General features: G+C 33.8%; 5 protein-coding genes across 8 annotated transcripts; 4 read left to right on the top strand and 1 right to left on the bottom strand.

The window, feature by feature from the left end:
- Positions 1-200: 200 nt before the first annotated feature.
- LOC122579930 lies at positions 201-2,193 on the top strand. The gene is made up of 2 exons (XM_043752196.1): positions 201-591; positions 1,932-2,193. Exon 1 carries the CDS (start codon positions 400-402, stop codon positions 556-558), a length of 159 nt encoding a protein of 52 aa, XP_043608131.1. The 5' UTR covers positions 201-399; the 3' UTR covers positions 559-591; positions 1,932-2,193.
- Positions 2,194-3,920: 1,727 nt separating this feature from the next.
- Positions 3,921-4,806, bottom strand: LOC122580172 (protein SOB FIVE-LIKE 3-like). The gene has a single exon (XM_043752444.1). It carries the CDS (start codon positions 4,599-4,601, stop codon positions 4,170-4,172), a length of 432 nt encoding a protein of 143 aa, XP_043608379.1. The 5' UTR covers positions 4,602-4,806; the 3' UTR covers positions 3,921-4,169.
- A 6,448-nt stretch (positions 4,807-11,254) lies between these two features.
- On the top strand, positions 11,255-13,311 carry LOC122580079 (ceramide synthase 1 LOH3-like). Of its 2 annotated transcripts, none has more exons than XM_043752349.1 (6): positions 11,255-11,517; positions 11,732-11,952; positions 12,057-12,212; positions 12,343-12,528; positions 12,904-12,943; positions 13,126-13,311. In XM_043752349.1, exons 1-6 carry the CDS (start codon positions 11,380-11,382, stop codon positions 13,213-13,215), a joined length of 831 nt encoding a protein of 276 aa, XP_043608284.1. In that variant the 5' UTR covers positions 11,255-11,379; the 3' UTR covers positions 13,216-13,311. The 2 variants fall into 2 exon arrangements, with proteins under 2 accessions (XP_043608284.1, XP_043608282.1); XM_043752347.1 differs by having other exon boundaries at positions 12,759-12,943; positions 13,126-13,217.
- A 1,088-nt stretch (positions 13,312-14,399) lies between these two features.
- Positions 14,400-16,194, top strand: LOC122580616 (peroxidase 11). Its single transcript, XM_043752883.1, has 4 exons — positions 14,400-14,615; positions 14,934-15,125; positions 15,207-15,372; positions 15,629-16,194. The coding sequence occupies exons 1-4, from the start codon at positions 14,400-14,402 to the stop codon at positions 16,051-16,053; spliced, it is 999 nt and encodes a 332-aa protein (XP_043608818.1). The 3' UTR covers positions 16,054-16,194.
- Positions 16,195-20,162: 3,968 nt separating this feature from the next.
- LOC122580203 (inorganic pyrophosphatase TTM2-like) lies at positions 20,163-27,130 on the top strand. Of its 3 annotated transcripts, none has more exons than XM_043752479.1 (12): positions 20,180-20,423; positions 21,804-22,152; positions 22,239-22,353; positions 22,486-22,681; positions 23,115-23,228; positions 23,310-23,483; positions 23,982-24,176; positions 24,273-24,395; positions 24,970-25,076; positions 25,660-25,783; positions 26,019-26,276; positions 26,680-27,130. In XM_043752479.1, exons 2-12 carry the CDS (start codon positions 21,816-21,818, stop codon positions 26,896-26,898), a joined length of 1,962 nt encoding a protein of 653 aa, XP_043608414.1. In that variant the 5' UTR covers positions 20,180-20,423; positions 21,804-21,815; the 3' UTR covers positions 26,899-27,130. The 3 variants fall into 3 exon arrangements, 2 of the variants coding, with proteins under 2 accessions (XP_043608414.1, XP_043608415.1); XM_043752480.1 differs by lacking the exon at positions 20,180-20,423 and adding an exon at positions 21,665-21,682; XR_006320757.1 differs by lacking the exon at positions 26,680-27,130 and having other exon boundaries at positions 20,163-20,423; positions 25,637-25,783; positions 26,019-26,109.
- The last annotated feature ends 432 nt before the right edge of the window (positions 27,131-27,562 follow it).

Raw genomic sequence — 27,562 nt, 5'->3', positions numbered from 1 at the left:
CTTAATTAACAAGTAATAACATCAAGACCAAAGGTTTAGTATATACAAAAAAAATAATTTAAGTACAAAAAACAAAATAAATTTTCTTTTTCTTTCCATCCAAACATTCATTATATTGTACATTTGTTGATTTGTACCCATCAGCTTAAAACTTGTATTGTCTAAATCGATATCTTCTAGAATCTATATTATCGTACGACCGAATTGAACCGTCTAAAATATACTACTGTATGTTACACCGTCATCATCTATCTATTATTAAGCTTCCCGAAACGTAGTACATCATACACAGTAATATTCCTTTCTTCCTTTTTTTAAATTCTCTGTTTGCTTACAACATAAAAATCAAATAAAAAAGTAGTAAAGAAATTTGTATTGGAATTGGGGGAAAAAGGAAGGATGGTGATGGGGGTGAGTATACAGTTGTTGATGGACTTAACAGTTGCTGGGATTTCGTTGATGATTGGATTTGGGATTTTCGCTCTCATCACTTCTCTTCTTTGTTCTGCCGCCTTCTTTCACAACGCCAAATCATCCCACTCTTCTTCTTCTTCCTAATTACCTTCCTTCCATAAACCCATGGGCCCCCGGGTATGTATATATTATTATTTATATGGATCATGGATGTATCTATCAATCTTGCTTTATGTTTTGACATTTTTATTTTATTTTATTTTTATTTTTCCCTTATACAGTAATATCTATTGCCAATAGTTTCTGTTTTATATGTTGTACTGAAGAACAGGGGAAATGCAAAAGTTATAGATTAGGATTTCTTTGTCTGACATTTTTTTATTCCCCCATTGCTAGACAATTTATCGTCAATAAGGCTATTTCCAATGTTAGAGTTATCACGTCATATCCTTAAAAATCCTTAAAACTTTTTAGTTTTACCTCCAACCATACAAATATCCTTGCATTTTCCCATCACCATACATCCATACATTATTCATATACAAACAAACAAAAAAGTACTACGGAAGATATCTAGAAACGTGTCTTTAACTACGGACAAATACCGGATAGGGATTCTTTAAAGTTCAATGAACTTTATTGGTAAAGTTAGATAATTTTTATATCTTGACCTTTGATTTAAATCAAAGGGTTGAGATCCCTTTAACTTAACCTATAAAGATCCCTATCCACAAATACCCTATGGACAAACAAAGACAGACATGCTTCAATGCTATGGACAAAGAAAAACAAACAAGTACTCATATAGAAGGACCTGTAAAAATATTTCCATTGGAGATCTAATTTTTGTTTCATTTTGTACTAAAAAGGACTACACAAACGAGTTGGATTAGCCATCATTTTCTTCCCGAGTGACCACGAGGCCACGATCATATATTTATTTTTGTGTGTGAGTAGAAAAGAAAACTTACATTTATCCCGTATCCCCGTCTATACAATGAACACCCTCACCAGTCACCTCACTTAAACACTACACCACGATGTGGTGATCTTGTTCACCCTCGCCATGTCGACGGCTCCAATACCCACTTGGCCTGAATGGTGTACCTATTTAAGGCATAATATCAAGTTTAGAATTATATTCTCCACTACCTACCTTCCTAATTTGTCCTTTTAAGTAGTAATTGTCTACTTTTGCCTTTAGAATTTTTTTTTTTTCAACTTATAAAAAGTAGTATGGTGATTTTACCATTAAAATTAAGGGAAATTTTATTAAAATTTATGAGGTTTTTGAAAGTAGACATTTAATGTTGATGAAGAGACTCAATACTTTTGATATAATCTCTTGATCCTCGGCTAGAACCTAGAGGTATGGGCGTATGGCTGTCTACATATCAATTTTCACTTCCCTCATAACCCGTCTTTGATGAAATTGGATATTGTTGTTGTTGGTGTAGATCACTCTATTGTTTTCATGCCACCTACATACATTTATTTATAGCATTTTGGTACAACAGGAATCAGAAGTCTATTTGAATGACTAAACGGGAGCTTCAAATGATGGTGTTAGCGGTTAGTTAGTGTCCTTTTGTTCTAGTAATCTGTCAACTCCGTTGTAAGAATGTAAAGAGTTAATAAACTTTGGTTTTATGTCTTACATCTATTCTATGTTGTACTTCGGAATGTATATAGCATGTATTTTTGTATCTATGACTGGTTTTGAACTATAGCAAAAAACTATGGAAAATGATACACAATTGTATAATGATCTTTCAGTTAGTTAGACATTCTCCAATCATTACTATGCAAATCTGGGATCATCTCCTTTTATTTTATACTTTATAAGTTCATCTTTTCTCAACAAATAAATAAATAATAAATATCTTACTTTATAATTTTGTTTTATACTTAACTATATCATCTTATATGTTGTTATTTGTCAGCTCTGTTTGAAGTAAATTGATGTGTAGGCGTGTAGGTGCCATTGTTTGAATAGTGTTTTGGTTAAAAATTTGTTTGGCCGTTACTAAATCAAATTCCTAGATTAGTCGCTCTCGGTAACAATGATTGACACGTATTGAATATTGAATAGAGGGGGGCTGTTTATTCAAATTGGTTGTATATATGGTGATCTCCTATACCAAATTCTCAGTTGCTGCAGCCTATTTATATCGAAGCTAAGGAAACGGTTCTTAATATCTCATACCATGTGGCTTTTGGCCCAATGCAGTGGCTTCTAGATTCAAGTCTAACTTGTATATATATTATCATTAGTATGCTAATTTTGAAACACAAAACTGGTAATCATATCAACAACACTATTCATTTGATGTACTTCAATGTTGAGTCTTCGTACTTCAAGACCTCGAAACATAATGGATGAACTTTTAATCAGTTAGGAGGCTACTTGACCGATATGTTATGCATTCACGCGCAAAAATTTGTACTATCGTAACTTGTAAGCAGAAAGATATATAGTTCAAAGTGATATTAATTTTCCTTTAGACATTTTGTATACATGCTAGATCATATTATTGTGTATCTAAATAATTAATCAGGTTTGGATGTGATCCAAAATATGTTGTTGAAATCATAGCGCAGATACAAGTTCAATATGTTGTTTGATCACATTAGGTGTCTAAACTTGGTAGGCGTACGTCGTTGCCAAAGTCAAAGTCGTCGTTTCAATAAGTACAATATGGCTTCTTCTTTTTTTTTTTTTCCTTCAATCCAACAACATCGTAATACTTTGTACGTTATTTTTGTTTTCAAGGTTTTAATGTAATTTGAGATTTAAGTTGGTTGTATCTAGCTAGTGTGCAAATAGAGGAATATAATGTTTTAAATGTTGTGGGTTGAGCTTCTTATATCTTTTGTCATGTTTTGTATTCATGTCGATTGTAAGTTATGACAAAGGCAAAACCAGACAAACTTGGCTAGTCATTGGTGGGGACTATGCAATATTGTAACCTTACCTTTGCAAAAAAGTTAAAATTTCAACAATCTATAACTTTTGCAAAAGATTAATTATCCTACTAAATTCTCTCAACAATGAAAGAATTTTATTCCTAAATTCCTCTGCAGTGTTTTTTTGACCTTTTTCTTTATTTTACTAGGGCATAGTTAAAGCTAAATTGAAAATGTTGAATAATTTTTTCCCCCATAATTTTAGCACGGTTTTATGTAACTATAATGTAAATTTGTATCTTACCTTCTGATTAAATTTATCCAAAAGTCTTGATAATGAACTTACTCAGCAAAAGTTCTGCTCATCTTCTGAATCTGTATGCAAGTAATTGTGAGAGAATGTTTTCACTTAACAAATTAAGGACTTCTTATTCTCATATATGAATCTCGATATGATTAATGGTATTCGGGATATAGATCCGTTCTCACATAAGTTGTAGCTTCTAAAGCTGTTTCTTGCTACATAAGACCCATATATATATAGTATATATATATACAAGTTCACTCAAATTGTTGCCAAATTAATTAATGCATGCATATTCCTTAAAAATAATCATAAATTTGGAGTATCTACAGCTCTACAAGCACAACACCTTTCTGTTGTGAAATAGTATCATGTTATACATGCATGAGAGTTGCAACTCTTGGCTATATATCTTGATGACTTCACACTAAAAAGACAAATTTATGTGCATGGATATAATATTGCACCCTTACATTAGCTAGGCTGCAGATTGATGTTTATAAAAACAGATAGTGTTGCTTACAATACAAATCAGATAAATTAGTTAGTTAGTCTTTCTTGCCTTGACAACATCAATTCTTGTCTTGCATCCGTCTTCTTTCATCGCTCTTTGTCTTCTGTCATATAACTTCTTCTCAGCATGTTTTTGGTTCAGGGCATGCTTGAAATGATCACGGCGCAATCCACCTACTGGTTTCTTAGACATTCCACACAAGTTTGGTTGACGGCTTGGACGAGAAGAGGCATCCGAGACCATAGAATCATCGCTATCTTCATGATTGTGGTACATTTTATCATAATCACCATTATGCTGACTTTTATCAATCCCATCATTAATTACATGCTGATCATGATAGTAATGATGATTATTGTTGTAATTAGTTTCATGCATGGGAGAAACAATGTACATGGTCCATCCCGATTCGCTACTGCTACACTCTTCAGCCGCAGCTCCAAGGTATTTGGAAAACTCCATTATATTTTTGATAGCACAAGTGAATATTTAGTTCAAAGAAGAAGTTGTGCTCTTTTCAAATGTGAAGAAATATAACTAGAAAATATACACATAAGCATCATAACTTCCTTTAGCTTTTAGAGGTGAGTGGCAAGTGGGGAAGGAACCCCACTCTGCATTTGAGAAAAAAAGTACCAAGTGATCACATGATCATAAATGGCTAAAAAAAGATGAGGATCCCTGCATTATTTTTAAAAACAATTTCTGTATTGTCATCAACAGGGCTTCCTTTCATGTGAGATAGTACAGGCTATCCAACTGTATTTTGGCGTTTCCTACTTGGCCCAAAATTGCTTCCACCCTTTTCTATCTGTTGTCTCTTTGCTCATAAAGTAGGCTTATGTCTTTAAGTTTTGTGGGGGCTATTAGGATTAAGTATGCACATGCTAATAACTAGTGAGTAGTGACACAAATTTTGTTATAAAATCTTGAATTAGTTAGTATAAGCTAGCTGTTCATGTCTCACTGTTTTGGTATATATATATAGCATCAAACCCAAAGTTCCCGAAACTTAAAACCAAAGTAGGTCGTCGACTGACCTTTATGTGTAAGCGTCTAAACTACAATTAACAGGACGCATAAGTGGATGCATTAATCGGTATTTTTAACATGTGAACCATGTTGTTTGGTTTGGATATAATCACGGAAAAGGGTTGAGAAAGTTGTTGCACACCAAGTTTAGTGGGAGGAAAAGTGGATGCAAAAACATCTCATCCATGTTCCATAAATAACTTGATTCAGAAGAAGCCTAATAATTTCCCACTTTTCTGATTATCCATCTAGTGATCCAGGAAATAGTCACAAACTCACCTGAATTGAATTTAGGCATACAATCAATCTTCTATCTTTTCTTATTATTGGTCTGTTTCATTGATGGAGTTCAATGTTATTAGTATACAAATGATACAACCTTTTTCACAAATTGGATTTATGTATGTACATGTAGCGGGAGATTTTGCACGGGCATAGCTAAACGAGCAGTCGTTTTCTCTTTTACCATAAAAGAGAAGAGGTACGACGAAAATTAATATCATCAACATTTATTAGTCCAAGTACTAGGCTAAAGGTAGCAACAACATAGAAAGTGTGGCATTGTTATAAAGTATATGCAGGACAGATGAGATGAGACCAGTGTTGTTTTGTTACCTTTAACACCCGAGTGTTATATATCGATTCTCTAAGTTTCCATATGAATGAAAGCTTTAACTTTAATAATGGTAAATGCAATGGAGCCCATTCTAGAGGTGAGACATATGGTCGTCATTAATTGCCTCTTGATACATTTCTCAATTACTCATTTCTCATTTCAATGGTCACCTTGTACTTCTGTCTTGACATAGGTCACACTTTTTTTTTTTTATAATGCAGTGAATCCAACTGTATTTGGCTTTTCTTTTGTATCATGAATCCTTTGCTTGTCTGTCCTCATAAAGCATGTTTATGTCATTTCTGGCATTGAGTTGCCTCACTGAGTTCACTAAACTTGAGTTTTGCCAATTGTTTTCACATTGTTAGACTATATATGGATTGTTTTATCATTAGTCTTGTGCTTGTCTGTCCTGATAAAGCATGCTGTGTCATTTTTCTTTGTAAGTGGACTCACTGAGTCATTGCATATATTCAATTATTGATGGTATTCATTTCGTTGTTGTCTGGCGAAATGACATTCTGCCCTTGACAACTATCTAAATTTAAATTTAGTCATAAGCGGTGTTAAGTTTGTCATTTATGAAGGTGAGTTGACTCAGTGGCCTATTGGAACCAAGTTTTGCTCTTCTCTTAAGGAAAATGACAATTCACCCATTATATATCATTCGGTAGCCCTCATGAAGTGTTTTTATGTCATTTTGTTTCGCACGTTGTCTTTGCAGAGCTGTTGCACTAAAGTAATGTTCATGTTAATCTTCTGTTTGCAAGGAACATTGCAACCTGCCGATTATCATCATTTTGTGGTGAACTTGGCAGATAATGCCCGGTCCAAATGAAAATGTCCATGCTCATAAAGATGCAACGTCTTATTGATGACTATTTAAAATTAATTGAAAATATTGGGCATATATACTTAAACTAGCAGTATAAATTGATATGAAACATAAGAAGAAAAAAAATAACATAAAAGAAAAGGAAAAAAGAAAACTAGAATGAGGTTAAGAAACTTAAAAGCAGAACAAGATTGATTTGAATGGTGGCGGGTTCCAGCAGGGTGGTGGTCATAAAATGACAGAATACACATAAATTTAGTCTGCACATTTTTTTTTATACTTGATATACTTGGTAGATGTTTATACTACTACTACTTGTTTGTTTCTTCTAATGAGTTTGGGCCTAGCTAGATATTGTTTATTGTATCTAATAATTTGAAGTTATCCTTTTCATCAAGAATCTCAAGAATGAGTAGTGAAGACATTAGATACGGGAATGATCTGTCTGTCCCATATAGACCCTCATTGGGTCGATATCGGTCCCACGCCACACATGCAGCCCTGTTATGCACATTAACTCAGTAAGTTGCGACCAAATTTTGATATGAACCACTATTAAGGCAAATCGGTTGGGCTAAATCAAAATATATAAAAGTAATGGACGCAAACAAACAAATGAAAAAGCTGTGTTCACTCATCCGAGCAGCTTGAATAAAGCAATTTTTGCACTGTCGAATGGCGCTCGATCAAAAGGCCAAAAAATTAGTAAGAGTCAGTCCAAATGATGAAGTAGACGGGTCCCTCCATTGTCTGGTTATAACCAGATAAGATGCTTCCGTTAATCGGGGTCCAAACAGACTGGAAAGTTCCATTCCGGGTCTACTTAATTATATAATTAGAATAATCAATCTTCTACTTTAGATTGAAACTACATACATACGAGTACTATATATTACTAATAATTGTTATACACCAGGCTTTTGGTCTAAATATCAATGGTTAAGAGTTCAATTAATAAGTCATGTATGAGATAATGTGGATAGGTTTCGGATTAGCAAACTAGATTGTTTTCTATGATTCTGGTAGTCAAAAAGTGAATAACTTTAAAATGACTTGAACTGTAGATATACGCACTGGAGTTGAACTCGGTAATTAAGTAAATTGTCATGATCGAATTTGCCTCCCTTCTGCGGTATCCAGAAATTGTATATACTTGACACCAACATGGGTCCAGATCGATCAGCTACCACTATCATAAGTCGAATTGCAGTTTCATTCTGAAAACCAATTTGTCTTGCACCAAACATGTATAGTAGTTTTCATAAGATCATTCCCAACCCAACAATTTCTCGAATTTTTCTCCAATGTTTTCTCTGGACATCATTAACATCATTGTTTTCTCATCCATTTTCTCAGAAAATAATGAGGGATTTTCTCACAAGAAAAGGCCGAGAAAGGGAGGTTTGGATGTGGGGTGGGTACGCTACAATTTCAACCAATTAATAAAAAAAAAGAAGCTTTTGTTTGTTTGGTTTATTTTTGGGTTTATTTAATAATAAAGTATATAAGAAAAAATATTTTAAAAAATGTATGGTTGGTAGTGGTATTTTCTGAAAGATGTTATGTGAAAAAGATGATGTGGTGTTGATGTCAATGAGAAAATGATTATGGTTGGATAAGGCCTAAGTGGAATGAGAAAGTATGTATTCAATTTTCTCGGCATTTTGAACTTTCATAGGCAATCCATAAATTAAATATCTTAAAGTTTCTTAAAAATTATTACTAGATAAGTAATAATACTTGCTAGTACATAACTACATACTGCTCTCGATGTGGGGTGTTTGATCAAAATTAATAATTAATTATTTATACTAACAAATCACACTGAACCTAGGCACCTAGCTATATGGGCAATGACGACGGATGTAGTGTACAACGTTGGTGGGCACTGGACCATCTTGAGATCTAGCCCGCCACAAAGAAATTCTTTTAGTTTTTTTGCATTAGGCTCCATTAATTATATTAGCCCGTTCAAACAAGCCCACTATCATTTTACAGTTCATTAATTAATTAGCCTCAAATAGAAAGGAAGATGGCTATAAATATCGGTGAAGGAAGCGATCTGTACACCACTAATTTTTGAAGATATACCATTAACTGTGCTTTACAGTGTTGTACTGCACAATACAATAATGCATATATAGTGGTGTATCGTCAAAAACTGGTGGTGTACAGACACCTCCCTTTGGGTAAATGATATCCGTACAACAGATTTTTATAAATTAACTTTTTAAACACAATGTACAAGTTACTAAAGTATATGTCGGGTAAATTTAAAACCAATAATACGAATATCACTTCCCATAAATTTGGCACCAATTTAAATAACGTTACGGTGAAATTAAACATGTTTACCCTAATCCATTATATTCTCCAAAATAAACCCTATATTTTTAACTCAACATGGCTTACAAACATAAAAAAAATACCTAGTCTTTATTAGCTTTCCAGAATAAATACAATGAAGATATGTATGTACAATGATTTGTGGTATGGAGAAAACATTGGCACATTGTTTCAATACGGGTAGACGACGTGAGTTCATTATCTTTACTACCGCTCCTAGCTCTTATGTTTATTTTTAGTATTTGTATCAAATGTTTTAAATACCGGTAAATACCGGCCGGTGTTACCGGTACCGAAGACCACGCCGGTATTTTAAGTCCGGTATTTTCACTATTCATTACCGGCCGGTATTTCCGGTATTTCAAAAAATAAATTTTGATTTTTAAAAAAAATTATTTTTATGATACTTTAATGTTATTTTTTGTTATTTGTGAACTTTAAAACCTATATTTTGTTATGAAATATATATTTGGTATTATTTTTGAGTAAATTATAATTGCATTTTGACTATTTTTTAAATTGTAATAAGTTTTGTAAAAACTTTTACACAAAAAATATAATAAATTAAAAATAGTCGTACCGGCCGGTATTTCCGGTATTACCGATAATACCGGTAATACCGGAAAATTTTTCCACGCCGGTATAACTAAAATACCGGTTTTTAAAACATTGTTCGTATCTCCACTTATCATATTCTACTAATCTAGTCTAGATATGTGTCTTCTCTTTGCTAGCTATGGTAACACGTGTTGGCCATTAACAACTCAAAAAATGAAGTATCATCATCTTTGTTTCATCATCGTTTCTTTCCGATATTACCACATTATTACTCGGGAACCATTTTATCTTCTTGTTTTTCCCCAAAAAAATTTCTTTAGCATCATGTACTAGCTAACGAAATTCGTCGTTTAAATGAAAAGTAGAAATATAGGTCATTTCAAGCGATTCATAGAAAAAACCCTTTTTAGTTTATTCCTTTCTATAAAATGTATGTTTGGTTGTGTTCTAGCTAATTTACATATTGTTAAATAAAAGTTAATGATTTTCACTAAATTGTTGAATACAATCAAATTTTTTTTAGTAAATAAATATGTTTTTTAATCTAACGAGAATGGTACCGGCGCATTGCGGCGGTGATGGAGGTGATAACGGGGTGGTGATGTAATAGTGGCGGTGGTGGTGATGGAGTGATCTACTTGACGAGCTCCGCCCTTAGCTGTACGGGCTCAACCGTCGGATTTAAAAATTCGTCAAAAGTATATCGAATGACCACTCTTATGAAATTGCATGAAATTTTAAAAACAACCATATAATTTTTATAATTTATCGATGTACGGTTTTTGAGATAAAATTTTTTGAATGAACTAAAAGAATAAAATGATTTATGCAGGAGAGAGAAAAAAATGGATTGATTGAGATTTAAGGATAAAAAAAAAGGTATTATAGTTATTTTAGGTATATATAAAATAGATAGTAATGACATTTTGGGGAAGTACCTAAAATCAATATTGAAAATTTAAGTTCAATGTTGAAAATATAGAGAAAATCTACTTTATAATATAGTATAGTACGTATTTTGAAAAAAAATTTTTTTAACTACCCATGGTACTATATGCCCTCAACGATTAATTAATTAGTTAGTTAGTCATTATCATCAAGGCAAACACGTAAAACAATCATGCACAAGACAAAAGTTTTAATTTCAATGCATACCCAACACTATCTTTTAGTACGACATTGATTGATTTATACAACATTAATTCCTTGATTGGTTTTTGCAAGGAGGGTGATCATGGATCAAGCTACTTTCTTGATGTAACTACTTAGTCACATGCGATGTGGAATAAGTTTGTTATAATTGGCATAAAACATTATATTTTTAAACAAAGATAACTACTTTCATGTTTCAAATTAATAAAGATAAAAATAAAAGTTTAAAGCTTTGAAAGATAAATGAAAATAATTTGGTGAACTAGGGAAAATTATGGAAAAAAGAAATGTTGACATAAATTTTCTAACTAGAGGAACATTGCTTTGGAAAAAAAAAATAGAATCAATTTTATTAATTTATAAAATAAAATAGAATACTTTTTGAGTAAAGGTTTTACCTTATTTAGTTCTAAATAAATAAATGAAATTACCAACTACAAGGGATATCAAACGGCATCAACGAAATGATATGGGTTTTTTTTTTTTTGGCCCTTAATTAATATAATAACTATAAATATAAATATTTGTAAGATAGCTCGAAAGAGTTTGAAGAAAGTGATTGGCGATAGAGTAGACAAACAGAATTTGGTATGAAACCCAACTCCTAACGATTCCCAAACTGCACGCACACTAACCAAATGCATAAATATAATCTATCAATGTCCTACACTTTGTATTAAAATAACCATATCTTTCAAGACATGGGTTTACTTGAAGGTTTAAAAACGATTGATATTGAACGGGAATCATTCCCAGTTTACCAAGATTTTCTACTCCTTCCTTTGTTTGCCATCTTCTTCCCAACTGCTCGATTTTTTCTCGACAGACTCGTTTTCGAGGTACTATTTATATTCTTAATGTATGACACGTTTGAAAGTTGAATGCACACGGTAGCAAAACGTGACAAGTTGGATACATTTATGTGCACTTAGGCCTTATACGAAAATGCAGTGCTTTTCAGTGTTTCTAAATAGTAGAATCATAATCCATATAGTAATAAAAGTTGAAGATTATTCATCAAATATCACATATGTATGTCGTTACATCGTGCAGGGTATAGGAAGGCGGTTAATAGTTAACGAAAGGCTAAAAATAGAGACAGATGAAAGGAACATGAGAATACAGAAATTTAAGGAATCGGCATGGAAATGTTTATATTATCTGTCTGCAGAAAGTCTAACCTTGGCTGTAACTTACAACGAGCCATGGTTCACTAATACTATCAACTTTTGGATAGGCCCTGGCAATCAGATATGGCCTGACCAAAAAATGAAGTAAAAAAAAAAAGCCTTTTTTAACTGATACTTTTCTTTTTCTTTTCTCGAGTTGATGATGATTATGATTCTGTAGTTAGTCATGGTTTACTTTTGATTCTCAGGTTGAAACTGAAAGCCGTATACATGTATGCTGGCGGATTCTACACATACTCCATATTTGCTTTAATTTTCTGGGAAACAAGACGGGCAGATTTTGGTGTGTCCATGGGTCATCATTTTGCATCCGTTCTTCTTATTTCATTGTCGTATATATGCAGGTACTTTCTAAAATGTTATCTAATGATGTACGTTGGAAACTATTAATCTGATAAGATATGGTTCTATAGTTAGTACACGTACGTTTTTCTTAGACCACATATATATTTTTTTAATAGTTTATTTTTGCAGGTTTGCTCGTGTTGGGTCGGTTGTCTTGGCTCTTCATGATGCGAGCGATGTGTTTCTTGAAATAGGGAAGATGTCTAAATACAGTGGAGCTGAAAACCTTGCAAGCTATTCATTCTATTTGTTTGTCTTGTCCTGGGTAGTGTTTCGCCTTGTATATTTCCCATTTTGGATCCTGTGGAGTACAAGGTTAGAATACTATGCTCAATACATGTGTTAGTACAAACGGAAAAATTGGGCAGGTTGGGCGGGCCGGGTTACAGGTTAAACTGCAGGAAATAAAATTTATTTTTAATTATTTTCATAACACTATTATAAGATCATTGTCTACTTTATCAAACATCAAATAATTAAAAGTGAAAAAAAAAACATTTTCTCACTAAGTATGTATATATTTTTCATGTCTCATGTTGTTGCAGTTATGAAGTGGTTCAAACTTTGGATAAAGCCAAGGAAACTCCAGAGGGACCATTATACTATTATGTGTTTAACACTCTGCTTTTCTGCTTGCTTGTTCTTAACATATATTGGTGGGTGCTAATATTTCGGATGATTGTTAAACAGATCCAAAATAGAGGCCAACTTAGTGACGATGTTCGTTCTGGTATGTTCTCTCATTCAAGTCACCATTGTATATATTTGCAGTTTCACTCACTAATTCTCAAGAAATCATACTATTCTCTTTTTCATGGTTATGTATACATTTACTACCAGTGTTAGTAATAGGTTTACTGTGTTTCGGTTCCTTTTCTTTTTGTCACTTACACTTGTTCCTTAATTTTGCAGATTCTGAAAGTGATAATGAACATGAAGATTGAGCATCAGTATAGTATCATTCTATTACCATGTAATTTATTAGGTACTTGTAAATCATGACAGAAGTCGAACATTGACTTACTAAAGTTTCGATTCTGTGAAGTTCTATATATTAGATGTCCAAAGATAAACGAGTTCCATTTTCAAATTAGAACTTACCATGGATTATAACTTAATATTATTACTGGTATATATTACTGTATATGATTAGCAACTTTGGTCTTGTGAGTTCTTGAAAAATGCCTAGTGGGCTCAAATTATCTGGTCCAAAAAGATTACTGCAACTGATAGCAGACAGTATACGAAAATTAGTCCTTATATATAGAAATGGGTTTACTCTTATGGGTCTACACGGGGCATTTGAGTGATATGCGTGAATCTTATGATTAAATTTCTTAAATTGTGCCAATGCCTTTGGCGTATAGTTGAGTTGGTTAAGGAAAGAGCAAATTTGCCTTTTACACAACATGAGGTCAGGTGTTCCATCCTCGTGGTTGACACCACTCTATTGCCTTTGTCGCTCAGTCAGCTTGATTTACCTCTCATGTGTTGGGCCTAGGATGGCTCAGAAACAGGCTTTGAGGATTCTTGATACATTTAATCCTCTTTTTAGCCTAAAAAGAGAATTATGAGTGGCATTAGTATTAAAGTTACCTCAAAGCTTGATTTACCTCTCAGTATTATGACATAACTCATGAGATACAAAAATACACAAAAAACGAAAGATTGGATGGAGTACATAAATTAGTCTGATTCGAACAATTGATGGTTTGAAAAATTGTTTTCACCTTGATCTGGGCATAAATAGAGTAGAATTTATCAGCGTTGAACAAACACTGTCAATGGACATCTTACCTGCCAAGATTTGAACTTGCAACATGTTAGTCATAACGCAAATAAATTTCTTGTTTTCATTTTCTAAACTTGTGGTTAATTTTACATGTATATTCTCCATATGCACACCAAATTTTCTTTTGGAAAACTTGAAAACTGTCATTATCAAATCACAACTTTGGTAGCTTGTTTTGCCCAAATATATATAACTTTCTTTCTAGACAAAATTAACATAATAGCAAATTTTGGTTCTTAGAATACTCACCAAACAAAACAATAGTAGTTACATCCTCTATTGACTAACAACAAAAGTTCACAAAAACTTTCCTTAGATCTCAACTTTTGCAAGTAACTTACTATCTTATATAGCCTCAGTCCCAACCATCTCTACCTCTTGTTCACTACACACCATGAAATTCAGACCAAGTTTTCTTTCCATTTTCATTCATCTTTTACTTGTTACCTTATTGCATGCAAGTGATCCTCCTTTATCCTTGGATTATTACAAGTCTACATGCCCAAATGCAGAAGCTATTGTCAGGAAAGAAATGGAATGTGCTGTATTATCTGACCCCCGTAACGCAGCCCTCATACTACGATTGCATTTTCATGACTGTTTTGTACAGGTAGACATCACCTTGATTTGGGGTGTTCGTGTTTATCTCTAACCAAATAAAAAGTTATACAAAATGGAGAATGAGCTAGTCAAAGTGTATTTTTACTTCATACAATATGCTAAATCATTTTATTCAAATGTTCAGATTGTCACTTCAATAATGTATTTGTGATCCTAACTAAAGGATTAGTCATTTATATGTGTATCGTTTATAATGGACAAAAGAGTGTTTGAGTCAAACCTCTCGCTATTGAAATCGTTGAACCATTATGCAACCAGCCCATCTTTGCAAATTTTATTTTTTTATTAATGTATTTTTTTTGTGCAGGGATGTGATGGTTCGGTGTTGCTGGATGACACAGTCACATTTCAAGGAGAGAAGAACGCACCCACAAATTTGGATGCATTGAAAGGGTTTGACATCATAGATAGGATCAAGAACAAACTGGAATCCGAGTGTCCTGGAACAGTTTCGTGTGCAGATGCCCTTACTATCGCCGCAAGAGATGCTACCCTCCTGGTATATGACGAAAGCCAATTAAATCCAGAAAGTTATATCGTAGTGTAAAAACTGTAACTTTGGAAATGTTTGCTGTTACAGGTTGGGGGGCCTTATTGGGATGTCCCAGTAGGTAGAAAAGACTCAAAATCTGGTAGCTTTGCCCTAGTGGAAACAAACATACCTGGTGCAAACGATGGCCTGCTATCCATCATCGCTAAGTTTATATATCAAGGCCTCTCTGTCACTGACATGGTAGCGCTTTCAGGTAATTAATACAAACCTACATCCTTAAAACCAGACCTTAAAATGGCAAAACGGGTGGGTCATACAGGTTGGGCGACAAGTCAGAATGCGTGAGTTATGGTCAAAATGGATTATGACGGCCACGGGTTGGATAACATGGTACAACAACTAACTTTTGGGACTAACTAATGGAAGACACTTTTTTAAATATGTCTATCATGTTATGGTATTAGGAAAAATTAAGCAAATAAGCATATCTTTTCCTACCATATGGGCAGGTGCTCACACGATTGGCATGGCTCGTTGTACTAATTATCGAGCCAGAATCTATGGGGACTATCAGATAACATCCACAATGAACCCCATCGTCAAGTCAAACCTCAAAACGTTAAAATCAACATGCCCTGTAGCTGGAGGAGGGGACAACAATGAAGCTGCAATGGACTATGTTTCGCCAAACCTCTTTGACAATTCTTATTATCATTTGCTGTTAAACGGAGAAGGCCTACTTAATTCGGATCAAGAACTCTACTCAAGTATCCTTGGGATTGAAACAAAGAAACTTGTGAAGAAATACGCCTTGGATCCGCTTGCATTTTTTGAACAGTTTTCGGAGTCAATGGTGAAACTTGGAAACATTACAAATCCAGAAACCTATGCTGATGGGGAAGTTAGAAAGAATTGTAGGTTCATGAACACATAAAAATGGCTGTGTTCTTCATGCATGTATCTTGTTCTTTGTTTTTGCATTTATAAAAATGTGTAAAAATTGAAGAGTGTGAAATCTTTGTTACCGGTTCTGTAACAGAAAAAACTGACACAGCATGTCATACGATGATAGAGCATCAACCATCGAAAATGTCATCAGCTTTCATTATTTCATTAAAGTTGACTCTTGATGGTCTTATGGATGTAAATCAACTTAAGATCATCCTTTTCCATTTTTTATTTCTTTACTTTTATAAATTGAACGATAGCAAGTATCCGCGTGTTGCGGCGGTGAAATAATGGTGGTGATACCTAAGTCATATAATGTGATAGGTTATAGGAGTTGATATGTCATAGAGTATGATAGTCAAATGCCTTAGCCGTACGGGTTCCGCCCTCGGATTTAAAAATTTGTCGAAAGTATATCGAATGACATCTTTAATGAAAGAACATGAAATTTTAAGAACACCCATACAATTTTTATAATTTATCGATGTACGGTTTTTGAGATAAAATATTTTGAATGAATTGGAGGAATAAATGATTTATGGAGGAGAGAGAAAAAAGTGATTGGTTGAGATTTGAGGAGAGAGAAAGGGTATTATAGTTATTTTAGGTAAATATATAATAGATAGGAGGGGCATTTTGGGGAAGTACTTAAAATCAATATTGAAAATTTCAAGTTCAATATTGAAAATTTAGGAGAAATCTGCTATACTATAGATAGATAAATTATTTTTCAAAGTATCTTTATTTTAAAAATACATTGATCAATAATAATATATTACGAATATAATATTATAAAAGAAAATCAGTTTATAACTAAGTATAAATATTGAGTAATAATAATAAGGGAGATATACATATATATCCTACTTTTAAGACATAATTACATATTTATTCAAAGCATGCTTTAAAAGCATTGTATTTATGCATTAAAAACTTACACTTTGGATAAATATGTAATTTTGTCTCTTAAGTAGGATATATATGTAAATTTTTCTAATAACAATAAGTCCCTTACAAAAATTTTATTATTACTATTACTATTTATTTTTATTTATTATTAATATAACAGTAACATGATTATATATACTTTACGAACGCCTCTCACCAAACTCCTGGCAAAAGCAACTCTTCCAATAAAAGGTTTACACTCCATCTAGTTGCACTATACATTTCAACAAAACCCGCAAACTCTTTTCCGTCCTAATCTTGAAAACCACCAAAAACCAATATCGGTCTCGATCTCCAATGAGATTCTGTACCACTATTTAGTACTGAAATCAGGACGGAATCAGTTCTTGATGAGAATTATGGATTTTTGCTTAATCCCTAGGTCAAACTGGGGTTTGAAGCCTATTCAAAATTTTCAATTTCTATTTATACCCTCTTATTAGAATTATATATATGCTGTTATTGTTAATTGATCTAACTTGATGAATTTATTTCTAAATGAGATGATATTAATTTTGATATAAAGATATAATGTTTAAATTTTGTATTCTCAATCAATTTGATTAAATATGAATTTAACTTATTTAACCTATTCTACTCATCAAACTGGCTCAATTTATTTTCTTTAAATATGTCCCGAAGAAGACTAATATTTTTTAGTGGAGATTATTTATAGAAAGAATTCTCATTCGGTATAGCTTGAGCTCATGTGGAATCTAAATTTTTCACATGAATGTCCATAGTTGATACCATGTCACACATATTAGCGGCTTTTAGCTTTGCTAAGGATGTAAAGCTAAGGAGGGGGAGGCAATACCCCTAGGTGGCATGAAGTAGACCACAAACACCTTAAATGCGCTCTCTCTCATGTCTCTCATTTAAATAAATACACTTTAATATTACCTCAATTAATCATCTTAAACCACTTGTCGAAAGTCTCTTAACCAACTCGATAGGCCTACTCCTAAATTTTTAAGTGGTTAACCAACATATAACATAACGTCACATGACACAAGCTTTTTATATTAGGTGGTCTCAACTCCCCATAGCCGAAGGAGTCACATAAACTGCCTCAAAGACCGCCGGTTGAGAATTGAGATAGAGTCGTGGATCACAATTCAGGAAAAAAAAAAAAAACACACACACACACACACAATTTGTACCAAGGTCTAATTCAGAAAAAAATTCGTACCAGGATCTCAAATCTCTTTAATTGATTTTTGGCCCCAAAACTGAAGAAAACAAAAAGAAAATTATAATGGGCCCCAATAGTAGCTAAGAAGGTCCCCAATGGACTCGTTATCGAGCTCGTTCGCCTCACAGGGACGAGTCCACACCGTTGGGTGGGACTCGTTCCACACTCGTTCGATAGGCTCGTCCGGTGGACTAGTCCCTGCAGGGACGAGAGGGAGCGGTTTTTTTTTTTTTTGAACTCCAACGACTATTTAGGAGTTTGGCTAGTTGGCAAAACAAGTCCCTCATCATCCTTTTTTATCAAAAGTGGTTCCTATAAGTGTCACTTTTAGTCCTTAACGGCTATTTTTTGTAACAATCAAACACATTTTATTATCAAAACACATTTTATGATCAAAACAAATAACACATTACATGACTAAAACAAGAAATACATAATAACGTTTCGATTAATCGTCATCATCTTTGACTGACATTTTTCCTAAGCCACGATTAGCATATTCGTTCAGCCACCACTTGTCGTGTTGGGGGCATTTGACTTCCCACGTTTATTTGTCTTCTCCGCAGTTGTCGTGGTATGATTCGGCCCAAGTGCATTGCTCACCCAACGTGTGACCGGCCTTAAAAACATCATCGACCACCCTCATGACCTTCTTGCTCTCATCCTGCAGAAACAATGAATATCTCTCTTCGTGTTTGGAGACCTTGCGGCCTGGTGCTTGTAATGCCTCAACCTGATGCGCATATTGTTGCCTTTTCTCTCGTAGGTAACCGATGACCCCAGAAAGCTTAGTTTGAAGGAGGGTGTCCTCATTGATATCAACCATGATTCTTGTTTTCATCTCATCTTCGGTCAGACGAGGTCGATGAACATTCGTTTTTGATGATGAAGACGCCATTAACTTAGAGAGAGTGAGTGGGTGTGTAGAAGAATGAAAATGAATTGTGCTCTGGCTTGGTATTTATAGACTCAAAACCCAACTAGCCGTTCAGGGACTAGAAGTGTAAATGTGTTTGAAATTTTGGCCGTTTGAGGGACTAGAACCGTAAGTATTTTGAATTCGAACATTGGAGGGACTGGAAGTGTAAATTAGTTGGAGGAGCGTCATTTAGTTTACCTATAAATAAGGACCTTTTTGATCAAACATTTCTGATAAAATCACAAACATCTAAATGGCTTATTCATCAAGAGTCTCTAACCGAAAACCACCAATGATTGTCGATCAAGTGGATGACAGTATCATGACTGACATACTCGACCACGAAATGTTCAAAGAGGAACTTGTTGCAATTGGTGAAAAACTAAATGCGAAGAAGCAATGGTGTCGAGAACAAATTGATTATTTACAAACTGGGTATTGTACCGATCTTGAGTGTTAATACTTTACGTATTTGCAGGAGAAGATCGACAAGATACAAGTTGTTGTGCAACAACTAGCTTGTGCAGTTATCACCTTGAACTATTTTATCATAAGAGCCAAAGCAGTTTATGCGATGAAAAAATAAAGTGTGTAATGTTTTATGCGTGTTTTTGCTTTATTTTAAAATAAATTGTGCAATGTTTCAAGTACTGTAATGTTTATTTTATTATCAAATTGTGTAATGTTTTTTGTGTGAATAAAGTGTTTTTTATTTGTGTATGTTTTAGTTTGTTATAATTTTAGAGGGTTAGAAGTGTAAAATTTGAATAAATGGATAGAATTAAATAATTGGTGGGTTGAAGACTAGTCTTTGATGAATGAGTTCATTGGGTGCATTTTGGGGGATTAGTCCTTGAAATGTTTTTTCTAATGTGGATTAGTTTTAGGTGGATTAATGGGTAGCCTCAAAAAGAAAAAGAAAAAAAAGGTAAACAACTTCTCATACAATTCAATGACTAGTAAACTATTTCGTTTCATTAAATTCAAAGGGTTTTAAGTTTTAGCTACGCTAATATATTATTATCCTTCTCTGCCAAGACTGTCTACAAAATCAATTCTTGAATCACAATTCTCGATTCCCCATTACACAATCTTCAACCCTTTTACCCTTTCAAACTTCATACAAATATATAATAAAATGCATACAATATATACATACACACATGTATCTCTATATTGACAGACAGCCCTCATATCCTTTTGCTTTTTCAGAGCTCAAATTCAAAGTGTAAAAGCTTCCAGACCAGTATTCTGATCACTTTTTACTATACCGTTAATCACTCCTTCCTCATTGGTAATCTTTTCTCTTGCTATATATGTACGCACATTTATATATATTGATGTTGGAATTGTTGATTTTGCTTTGTGGGTCATTTGGAGATCCAATAAAGTTATGAACTTGGAAACTTTTGTGTGTTTAATTTTGTGGAACATGTTTGTATTGATGTGGGGTTGGTGTTTCTTGGTTGTATGATTTGTAGTTATTGAACAGTTTAATAATTTAATCTATACTCTCTTTGTCCCCTCTGTTTTTATTGTCCCAAATTAATTGTCCACTGCTAAATATATTAATTGGATTTGCTTATTTTTATTTACAAAACTAAAATTAAGGTATTGTAGAATTATTAAAGAGTAAATTGTCTTTGTGTGTTTTTTTGTAAAAATCAAAGCTTTAAAAAATGCTTAGATTTCTTAAACTTTTTTATTTTATATAGTGGAGAATAATTTTGAGACGGCCGGATGGTTACATGGGATGGTTGTAGCGGTCTAACGGTGCTTTGCCCGTGGCCGGTTACGGCCAAATCCATGGCCACTACCAAATATGCCTAAAGCAGGATTCGAATATGAGAATTCCTGTGAGGAAACAAGATTCCTTCCCACTAGACCAAGTTGGTGATGGTTATTGATGACATTGACAATGATTCGTATAGTGTTAAAGTTTGATGTTTGATGTGAGATGTTTGATGCAAATTTGATTTACATGTTTAATGTAATTATTAGATATTTGATGCAAAATTGGTTTACTTGTTTAATTTGAACTGTAGATATTCTATGCAAAATTGATTTGCTTGTTTAATGTGAACATTTTATTTGCAGTAATTGCTATGAAACTTGAGATAGTGAAATATTCTAGCATTTATTATTATTTTTTATTTATGGCTGAAACAAAGTCAATTTAGAAATGATAAAGTACTTATTTAGGTATATGATGTGGCTTATGATGATGGAGGAATGAGTCTATTTTTGTTAAATGTTTCTGGAACTGACTTATGTCATGTTTTTTGCTATTTATATAATTTCACTGAAAATATTTTGAATATTTCCATTTATGACTTTTCTAGCGCATTATTCTAAGTACTCTATCGTCTCCAATAAGTTTCCAAGTTTGTCCTAAAATATGTGTGGGCATTCAAGATTTAACCAATCAAAATACTTCTAGAAAGTAAAGATAATATCTTATTGGTTATCACGGACTTCTCTAAAACTATGTGCCAATTCCAATTGAACATTTATTTTGGGACAGTGGGAGTATGATTCAAATCCAAGTTTCATGTATGTTTATATCCTAGGCTTTGATGTAACAGTATTGCTCATATATTCATATGCATTTACAGGTTTTTGTATTTTTTTGTTTTAAATGTATATGTTTTTTTGGTTTGTTTTACATTCATAGGAAACATACATAATGACTCAAGAAATATCTATTGGTGAATCAAGGTCAAGAAAGCAAGGGCTTTTGAAAGATCAAGTTCGTTTAGTTAAACGAAAAGATTGCGATCGTTATGAGATTGCTAGAATTCAAGATAATTTATCATTTGAGAAGGGTTTCTTTGTTGTAATTCGGGCTTGTCAGTTGCTAGCCCAACACAATGAAGGGATCATGTTGGTTGGTTTAGCTGGTCCTTCTGGTGCTGGGAAGTCCTCATTTACTGAGAAAATACTAAACTTTATGCCGAGTGTTGCTGTCATTTCAATGGACAATTACAATGATGGTAGCAGAGTAATTGATAATAATTTTGATGGTATGACTCGGTTAATTTTGAATATTTGTACTTAGTACATAACGATGCTTTTGGTTTTATATAGAATTCTAAAGCATTTTGAACAGATCCTCGTTTGACCGACTATGACACGCTGCTGAAAAATATTAATGATTTAAAAGAGGGGAAAGCAGTTGAAGTTCCGATATATGATTTCAAGTCTAGCACCCGCATTGGTTACAGGTTTGCATCTCTTATTTTTAAGTGTAAGTTAAGTGAATATTATAACACCTATAATGGATATCACTATCTATAAATATATGTTGCTATGACATGGATTGGCACTCATGACTGTGAGCTTATGTGTAATTATAGAACGCTTGAAGTCCCAAGTTCACGTATTGTGATAATTGAGGGCATATACGCTTTGAGTGAGAAGTTGCGTCCATTACTGGATCTTAGAGTATCTGTTACAGGTGGTGTTCATTTTGATCTTGTAAAACGGGTTTTAAGGGACATACAACGTGTTGGGCAGGAACCTGAGGATATTATCTACCAGATATCTGAGACGGTCTGTTCTTGCTGATCTATGTGTAGAATCGATACTCAAACATAGAGGTGGCAGTTTCGACCCATTTCTTTATGACCACTTGATTTAAGTTATGTTGTATCCATAACTGGTTGAATGCATAAGATCAACGGTTAGCTAAAAAGAAAACGGGTTGAACGGGCTGAAAGTTTCCTGTATTTTTTTTTAGTGCATGCAACCTCTTCTGTTTTTCAAGAATTTATATCGGGATTTTAATAATCTAGTTTTTATAACTATATCTAACACACTATTAAAACAATCAAAAAGTTTGAGCAAATAAGTCTTTCGTGTCAACCCAATCTGACCGTAAAGAAATGACCTAGTTTGACCCATTACCCAACTGAACCATGTGCCACCTCTACGAAAATGCCACAAGCATTCCTTTTTAGAGGTCTGAATTTCTTTGTTTATTCAGGTTTATCCAATGTACAAGGCATTTATAGAACCTGACCTCAAGACGGCTCATATAAGAATTGTGAACAAGTTTAATCCCTTCACAGGCTTCCAGAGTCCAACTTATATTCTAAAGGTGTAACTTTTTCTCTTTGAAGTTCAGATTTTGAACAATTTCAATGGCTTTATCATCAACATTTATCTGATACCGTTTTAGTCATCGAGAAACCTTACCGTGGATCAAGTGAAGTCTGTCATGTCGGATGAACATACAGAAACTTTTGAGGAGACGTATGATATATATCTCCTGCCACCTGGAGAAGATCCAGAAACTTGCCAATCGTATTTGAGGATGCGTAATAGAGAAGGAAGATATAGTCTCATGTTTGAGGTTTGCTTTTGAAATTTTCTACCAGGGGTGGTCATTTCGATATACTTATCAAAAAGCGGGATATGTGGTGCTGAAAGGAAAAAATGGGTCGGAACTTATACAAATTGTATTGGAATGTTTAGTGCAAAAACTTTGCTAAAAATCTAAGCGCTCATATGCTCTAAAAGGGTCCGGCTGGTATGATAGTTTACCCAACTTTATATGTATGTCTGATTATGACTTCCTAGGCTGTTATTTTCAAATTTCAGAATCATACTAATACTAATAGTGTAGTTTACGAGAAAGTGATGGCTACACAATTTGATATGATTCACTTTTACCCGCACTAAAAGTTATACCAATTGACGGGAAACCATTTTGACCCGTTACTCATCATGAGTTCCTGACCTGACCATTTGGGCACTCTACTTTCTGCTTAAAAGTTGGCTTTTCATATGTACTTCTCATTGTATATTCTACAAGTTTGAACTACTGAAGAATTTTAATTTTATATTTTAGGAATGGGTCACCGATGCTCCGTTTGTTATCTCACCGAGGATAACTTTTGAAGTTAGTGTGCGGCTTCTTGGTGGTCTAATGGCCTTGGGATACACAATAGCATCTATCCTGAAAAGAAGTAGCCATGTTTTTTGTGATGACAGAGTGTGTGTAAAAATAGACTCGCTGGAACAAATTAGTCGACATTATGTTCAGGTATCACAACTCATTTTTTCCTTTCCATATTATATTTTTAATTTCTTTTGAAATTGATTCATGGCTGTGTTCCATCTCTCTTTTGGTAACGAGAAGGTTCAAGGAAGAGATCGCATAACTGTAAGATGTGTTGCTGAGCAGCTGGGATTGGAAGGTTCATATATTCCGCGTACATATGTTGAACTAATGCAACTCGAAAAACTAGTAAAAGAGATCACGGTATGACAAATTTCCAAAATTTTGGTACATGCATTTACTCAGAGGTGACAAAATTGGTTGGTCAGGCAAGTTGGATAATGGGCTAAAATTGGTTTCTGTCAAAACATGTAATTTTGCTGCTGGTTGAAAGCTTAAACGGTCTGAGTCAGTTTTTATTGACCCTAGATGTCCATTTTATGCACATTTGGTCATTGAATGTTCACAAATATCCATTTCATGAAACGTATCTGTAAAAGTGTCCCACCCTGGCAACGGGACATGTAAAATCTGTTCCAACTTGGTAAATGAAAAACCTTGGAATTTTCGAAGGGTGGAACATTTGTGTATCTTGTATTATGTAGCAAATATAACAGTATAGTTTTTTTATGATCATAATGATTTAGGAGGTTTTATGCATTGTAAGTACACCCTCGACTTCTTTTCGACCCAATTGGCATATTACAGTACTTTTTTAGGTAAATCACATTTTAATGTACCTTTTTGACATGTTACTGTTACTCATTCATAAGTAAATGGGTCAAAATTGACACCTCTAGTTTTGGTGCAATTAAAATTTAATCAAGAACTTCTGTAGGTACCTCCAGAGGAATTAAAAACAAAGCTAAGCATAGATGATGAAATGCTATCCAGTCCCAGGGAAACACATTCCCCCGCCGCAACAAGAAATAACTTCTTTAAGAGGTGCTATTTAAGTTTCATATCTCTGTTTTTATCCAGTGATTTCGTGGGATGTATAGCTTATAATGAATTGGGTGTGTAAAACTGCAAGTCTAATTGTTTGCATGCATAATATCATTTCCACATATATTTAAAATAGTGGGTTCCACAGTCCTTGAATAAGATTTGTCACAGCTAGAATTATTCATTTAACCACTTCCTTTTGAATGAAAAAATTTCTTTTGAGGGAGCGTTTGAATGTGCAACAAATATGAAGGTGCAATAATCAGTGTTAGTGTTCGAATGAAATGATTATGATTATCTGATTATTCAGGGTTAAAGTACTTGGTTTCTGAGAAGCAACAAATTGTCCCAAAAAATGATTATTGACGTAAATGTAAATTCACCTAAGAAGTTTGTGTCTAGTTTAGTGATTCCGAGACGGTTTTTAAAGTAACAATGATCACTTCCAACATTCACATCCACACCACGATAATCTTGTGTAGATCCTAACCTGTTCACATTTGTTGCAATTTGTTGGTTTAGATGTGGTTGAACCTTTTTATTATTTTTCTTTCTGGAAGTTTATGGGATGCTTACTGTTCAGTCGGATGTCACATTCATATTCAACCACAAGGGATAAAAATCTGACCTCCATTCCTGGATATGCAATCGAGAGTCCTAGATTTGACGACAAGAGCCCAGAGCCAACAGACACAATGGCAATCCAGGTTATCCTATGCTTCCTTTTGACTATATAATATACTCCATCTATAATCCATTCCAAAATAAATTGCAACATTTTTTTTAATTGTAAAGTTTATCTTGGTATAACCTCTTAACCCGTTATTAATAGATGTCAAGGTCATTTTTAGGTATTTCACTAGTATTTGTACATGTTTCCTAATGTAGTTTGACTTCTAAAAGTCAAATTGTTTGATTATGGTACTTTCTTATTTTCTCAAGGGAGCAATTAGCCATCTCACGGAGCAAATTTTTACCCTAAATGATCGGATGGATGAATTTACATCTTGGATTGATGCTCAAAGTTCACTATCTTCAAGAACATTTTCTGGTAACCAACAGAGCACTGAGTCATTAAATGGAGTTGCTTCAACTTCATACTTCACCTCAACTTTAGCCAATGGTTCTTTAAATGGATCTCAAGTCCGCCATTCAAATTCATACATGCAGTTAGCAAAAGATTCTCCCCTCATCGAAGAGGTACGTATGATAATTCCCATTTTCATCTTTGTTTATCTTGTAGTGATCATACATTTGTTTCAGGGTGTTTGAATTGCAATTTCAAACCAATTATATCAATATATGGATATTGAGTTTTTTCTTCATATGTATCTACTTTTTGTTTTCTACAATAATGTCATAATTAGAATTCGTCAAATGCTCATATAGCTGAGCATCTGATAGTTACAACTTCCAACAACAAAAGGACATCATAACACCTCCCTATCGTGCATTTTATTACAACTGATTAGATTTTAGTTATTCAAAATCACGAAATCACTTCTAAGATGCACATCTAAACACCCAGATGGCGTCTTATCTCCTGATTTCTACTTGTATCCTGCAAAATTGATCTTAACTTATTCCATCTTATTTGAAACAGATATCTGGAATAGCCCAAAGCACACATAAAATCATGCATCAGCTGGACAACATTAGCAAACATCTTTATGATGAAATAGGGGAGAAATCACGTCAAGAACGTAAAATCAAGAGAAGTGATGGACCCAAAGTGGATGCAATTGCGGTTTCTATAGTATTATCATTGGCCATTGGTGCTCTTGGAATCATCTTGTTTAAGGGTGTTGCACCCAGAAATTGAATCTTTTAGTTCATTTTTCGACAATACTAACATTAGCAGGCAATTTTCATATGCCTCAATTTTTTTGTAGTTTCTTGCAAATTACGCCCTACTTACCGAGAGGCAATACTGATAATAGGTCAAGCTGATATACGGTTTTGGAAACCATAGACGCTAGTTAAAGCTTTTGAATTCGGTTTTGAGCGTTATCAAAAGAGGGGTGTTTTTTAAGTTTGTATGTGGCTTCTTGTTTTTATGTGTTATTTTTTTCCGTTATTAGAATGCCTTGCCTGGCTTTAGCTAGTGCTAGTGCCAAACGGTTGGGTCCAATGGTTATAGCCATTCTTGGTCCTTTTGAGCATGGTTTGAACACAATATGAATATACATGTTTTCACTCATAAATCATACAATTGCATGTTTTGCAACCATTTGTCATTTTTGGATTCGCAAGTCATATTTGCAACATTTTTGGTTTCACAACCTTCAATGCTTCGAATTGTTCAACATCTAATGCATGCTTCACATCTTAAATGGGTTGGAGTGTGGGTTGCACTCAACTACATGAGAACACCACCGCCATTGACATGGGTTGGGCATGGGTTGCAATGTTGCATATCCATGGGTTGTGAAACCATAATGGGTTGGGGTGTGGGTTTCACTTGATGCCAACAAAGTTGGGAGATG

The sequence above is a fragment of the Erigeron canadensis genome, chromosome 8, assembly GCF_010389155.1.
Source record: "Erigeron canadensis isolate Cc75 chromosome 8, C_canadensis_v1, whole genome shotgun sequence".
In the NCBI taxonomy this organism is placed as follows: domain Eukaryota; kingdom Viridiplantae; phylum Streptophyta; class Magnoliopsida; order Asterales; family Asteraceae; genus Erigeron; species Erigeron canadensis.
The sequence above is the reverse complement of the archived record's forward strand: the minus strand, read 5'-3'. Positions and strand labels throughout refer to the sequence as shown.

What these genes read in the sequence shown, in the direction of transcription:
- LOC122579930 (XM_043752196.1), top strand. Translation starts at nt 400, where the DNA reads ATGGTGATGGGGGTGAGTATACAGTTGTTGATGGACTTAACAGTTGCT.
- LOC122580172 (XM_043752444.1), bottom strand. Translation starts at nt 4,601, where the DNA reads ATGGAGTTTTCCAAATACCTTGGAGCTGCGGCTGAAGAGTGTAGCAGT.
- LOC122580079 (XM_043752347.1), top strand. Translation starts at nt 11,380, where the DNA reads ATGGGTTTACTTGAAGGTTTAAAAACGATTGATATTGAACGGGAATCA. An exon ending in TCGACAGACTCGTTTTCGAG is followed by an intron (nt 11,518 to 11,731) that starts GTACTATTTATA and finishes TACATCGTGCAG; the next exon opens with GGTATAGGAAGGCGGTTAAT. An exon ending in TCATTGTCGTATATATGCAG is followed by an intron (nt 12,213 to 12,342) that starts GTACTTTCTAAA and finishes TTATTTTTGCAG; the next exon opens with GTTTGCTCGTGTTGGGTCGG.
- LOC122580616 (XM_043752883.1), top strand. Translation starts at nt 14,400, where the DNA reads ATGAAATTCAGACCAAGTTTTCTTTCCATTTTCATTCATCTTTTACTT. An exon ending in TTCATGACTGTTTTGTACAG is followed by an intron (nt 14,616 to 14,933) that starts GTAGACATCACC and finishes TTTTTTGTGCAG; the next exon opens with GGATGTGATGGTTCGGTGTT. An exon ending in CAAGAGATGCTACCCTCCTG is followed by an intron (nt 15,126 to 15,206) that starts GTATATGACGAA and finishes TTGCTGTTACAG; the next exon opens with GTTGGGGGGCCTTATTGGGA.
- LOC122580203 (XM_043752479.1), top strand. Translation starts at nt 21,816, where the DNA reads ATGACTCAAGAAATATCTATTGGTGAATCAAGGTCAAGAAAGCAAGGG. An exon ending in GATATAGTCTCATGTTTGAG is followed by an intron (nt 23,484 to 23,981) that starts GTTTGCTTTTGA and finishes TTTATATTTTAG; the next exon opens with GAATGGGTCACCGATGCTCC. An exon ending in CAGACACAATGGCAATCCAG is followed by an intron (nt 25,784 to 26,018) that starts GTTATCCTATGC and finishes TATTTTCTCAAG; the next exon opens with GGAGCAATTAGCCATCTCAC.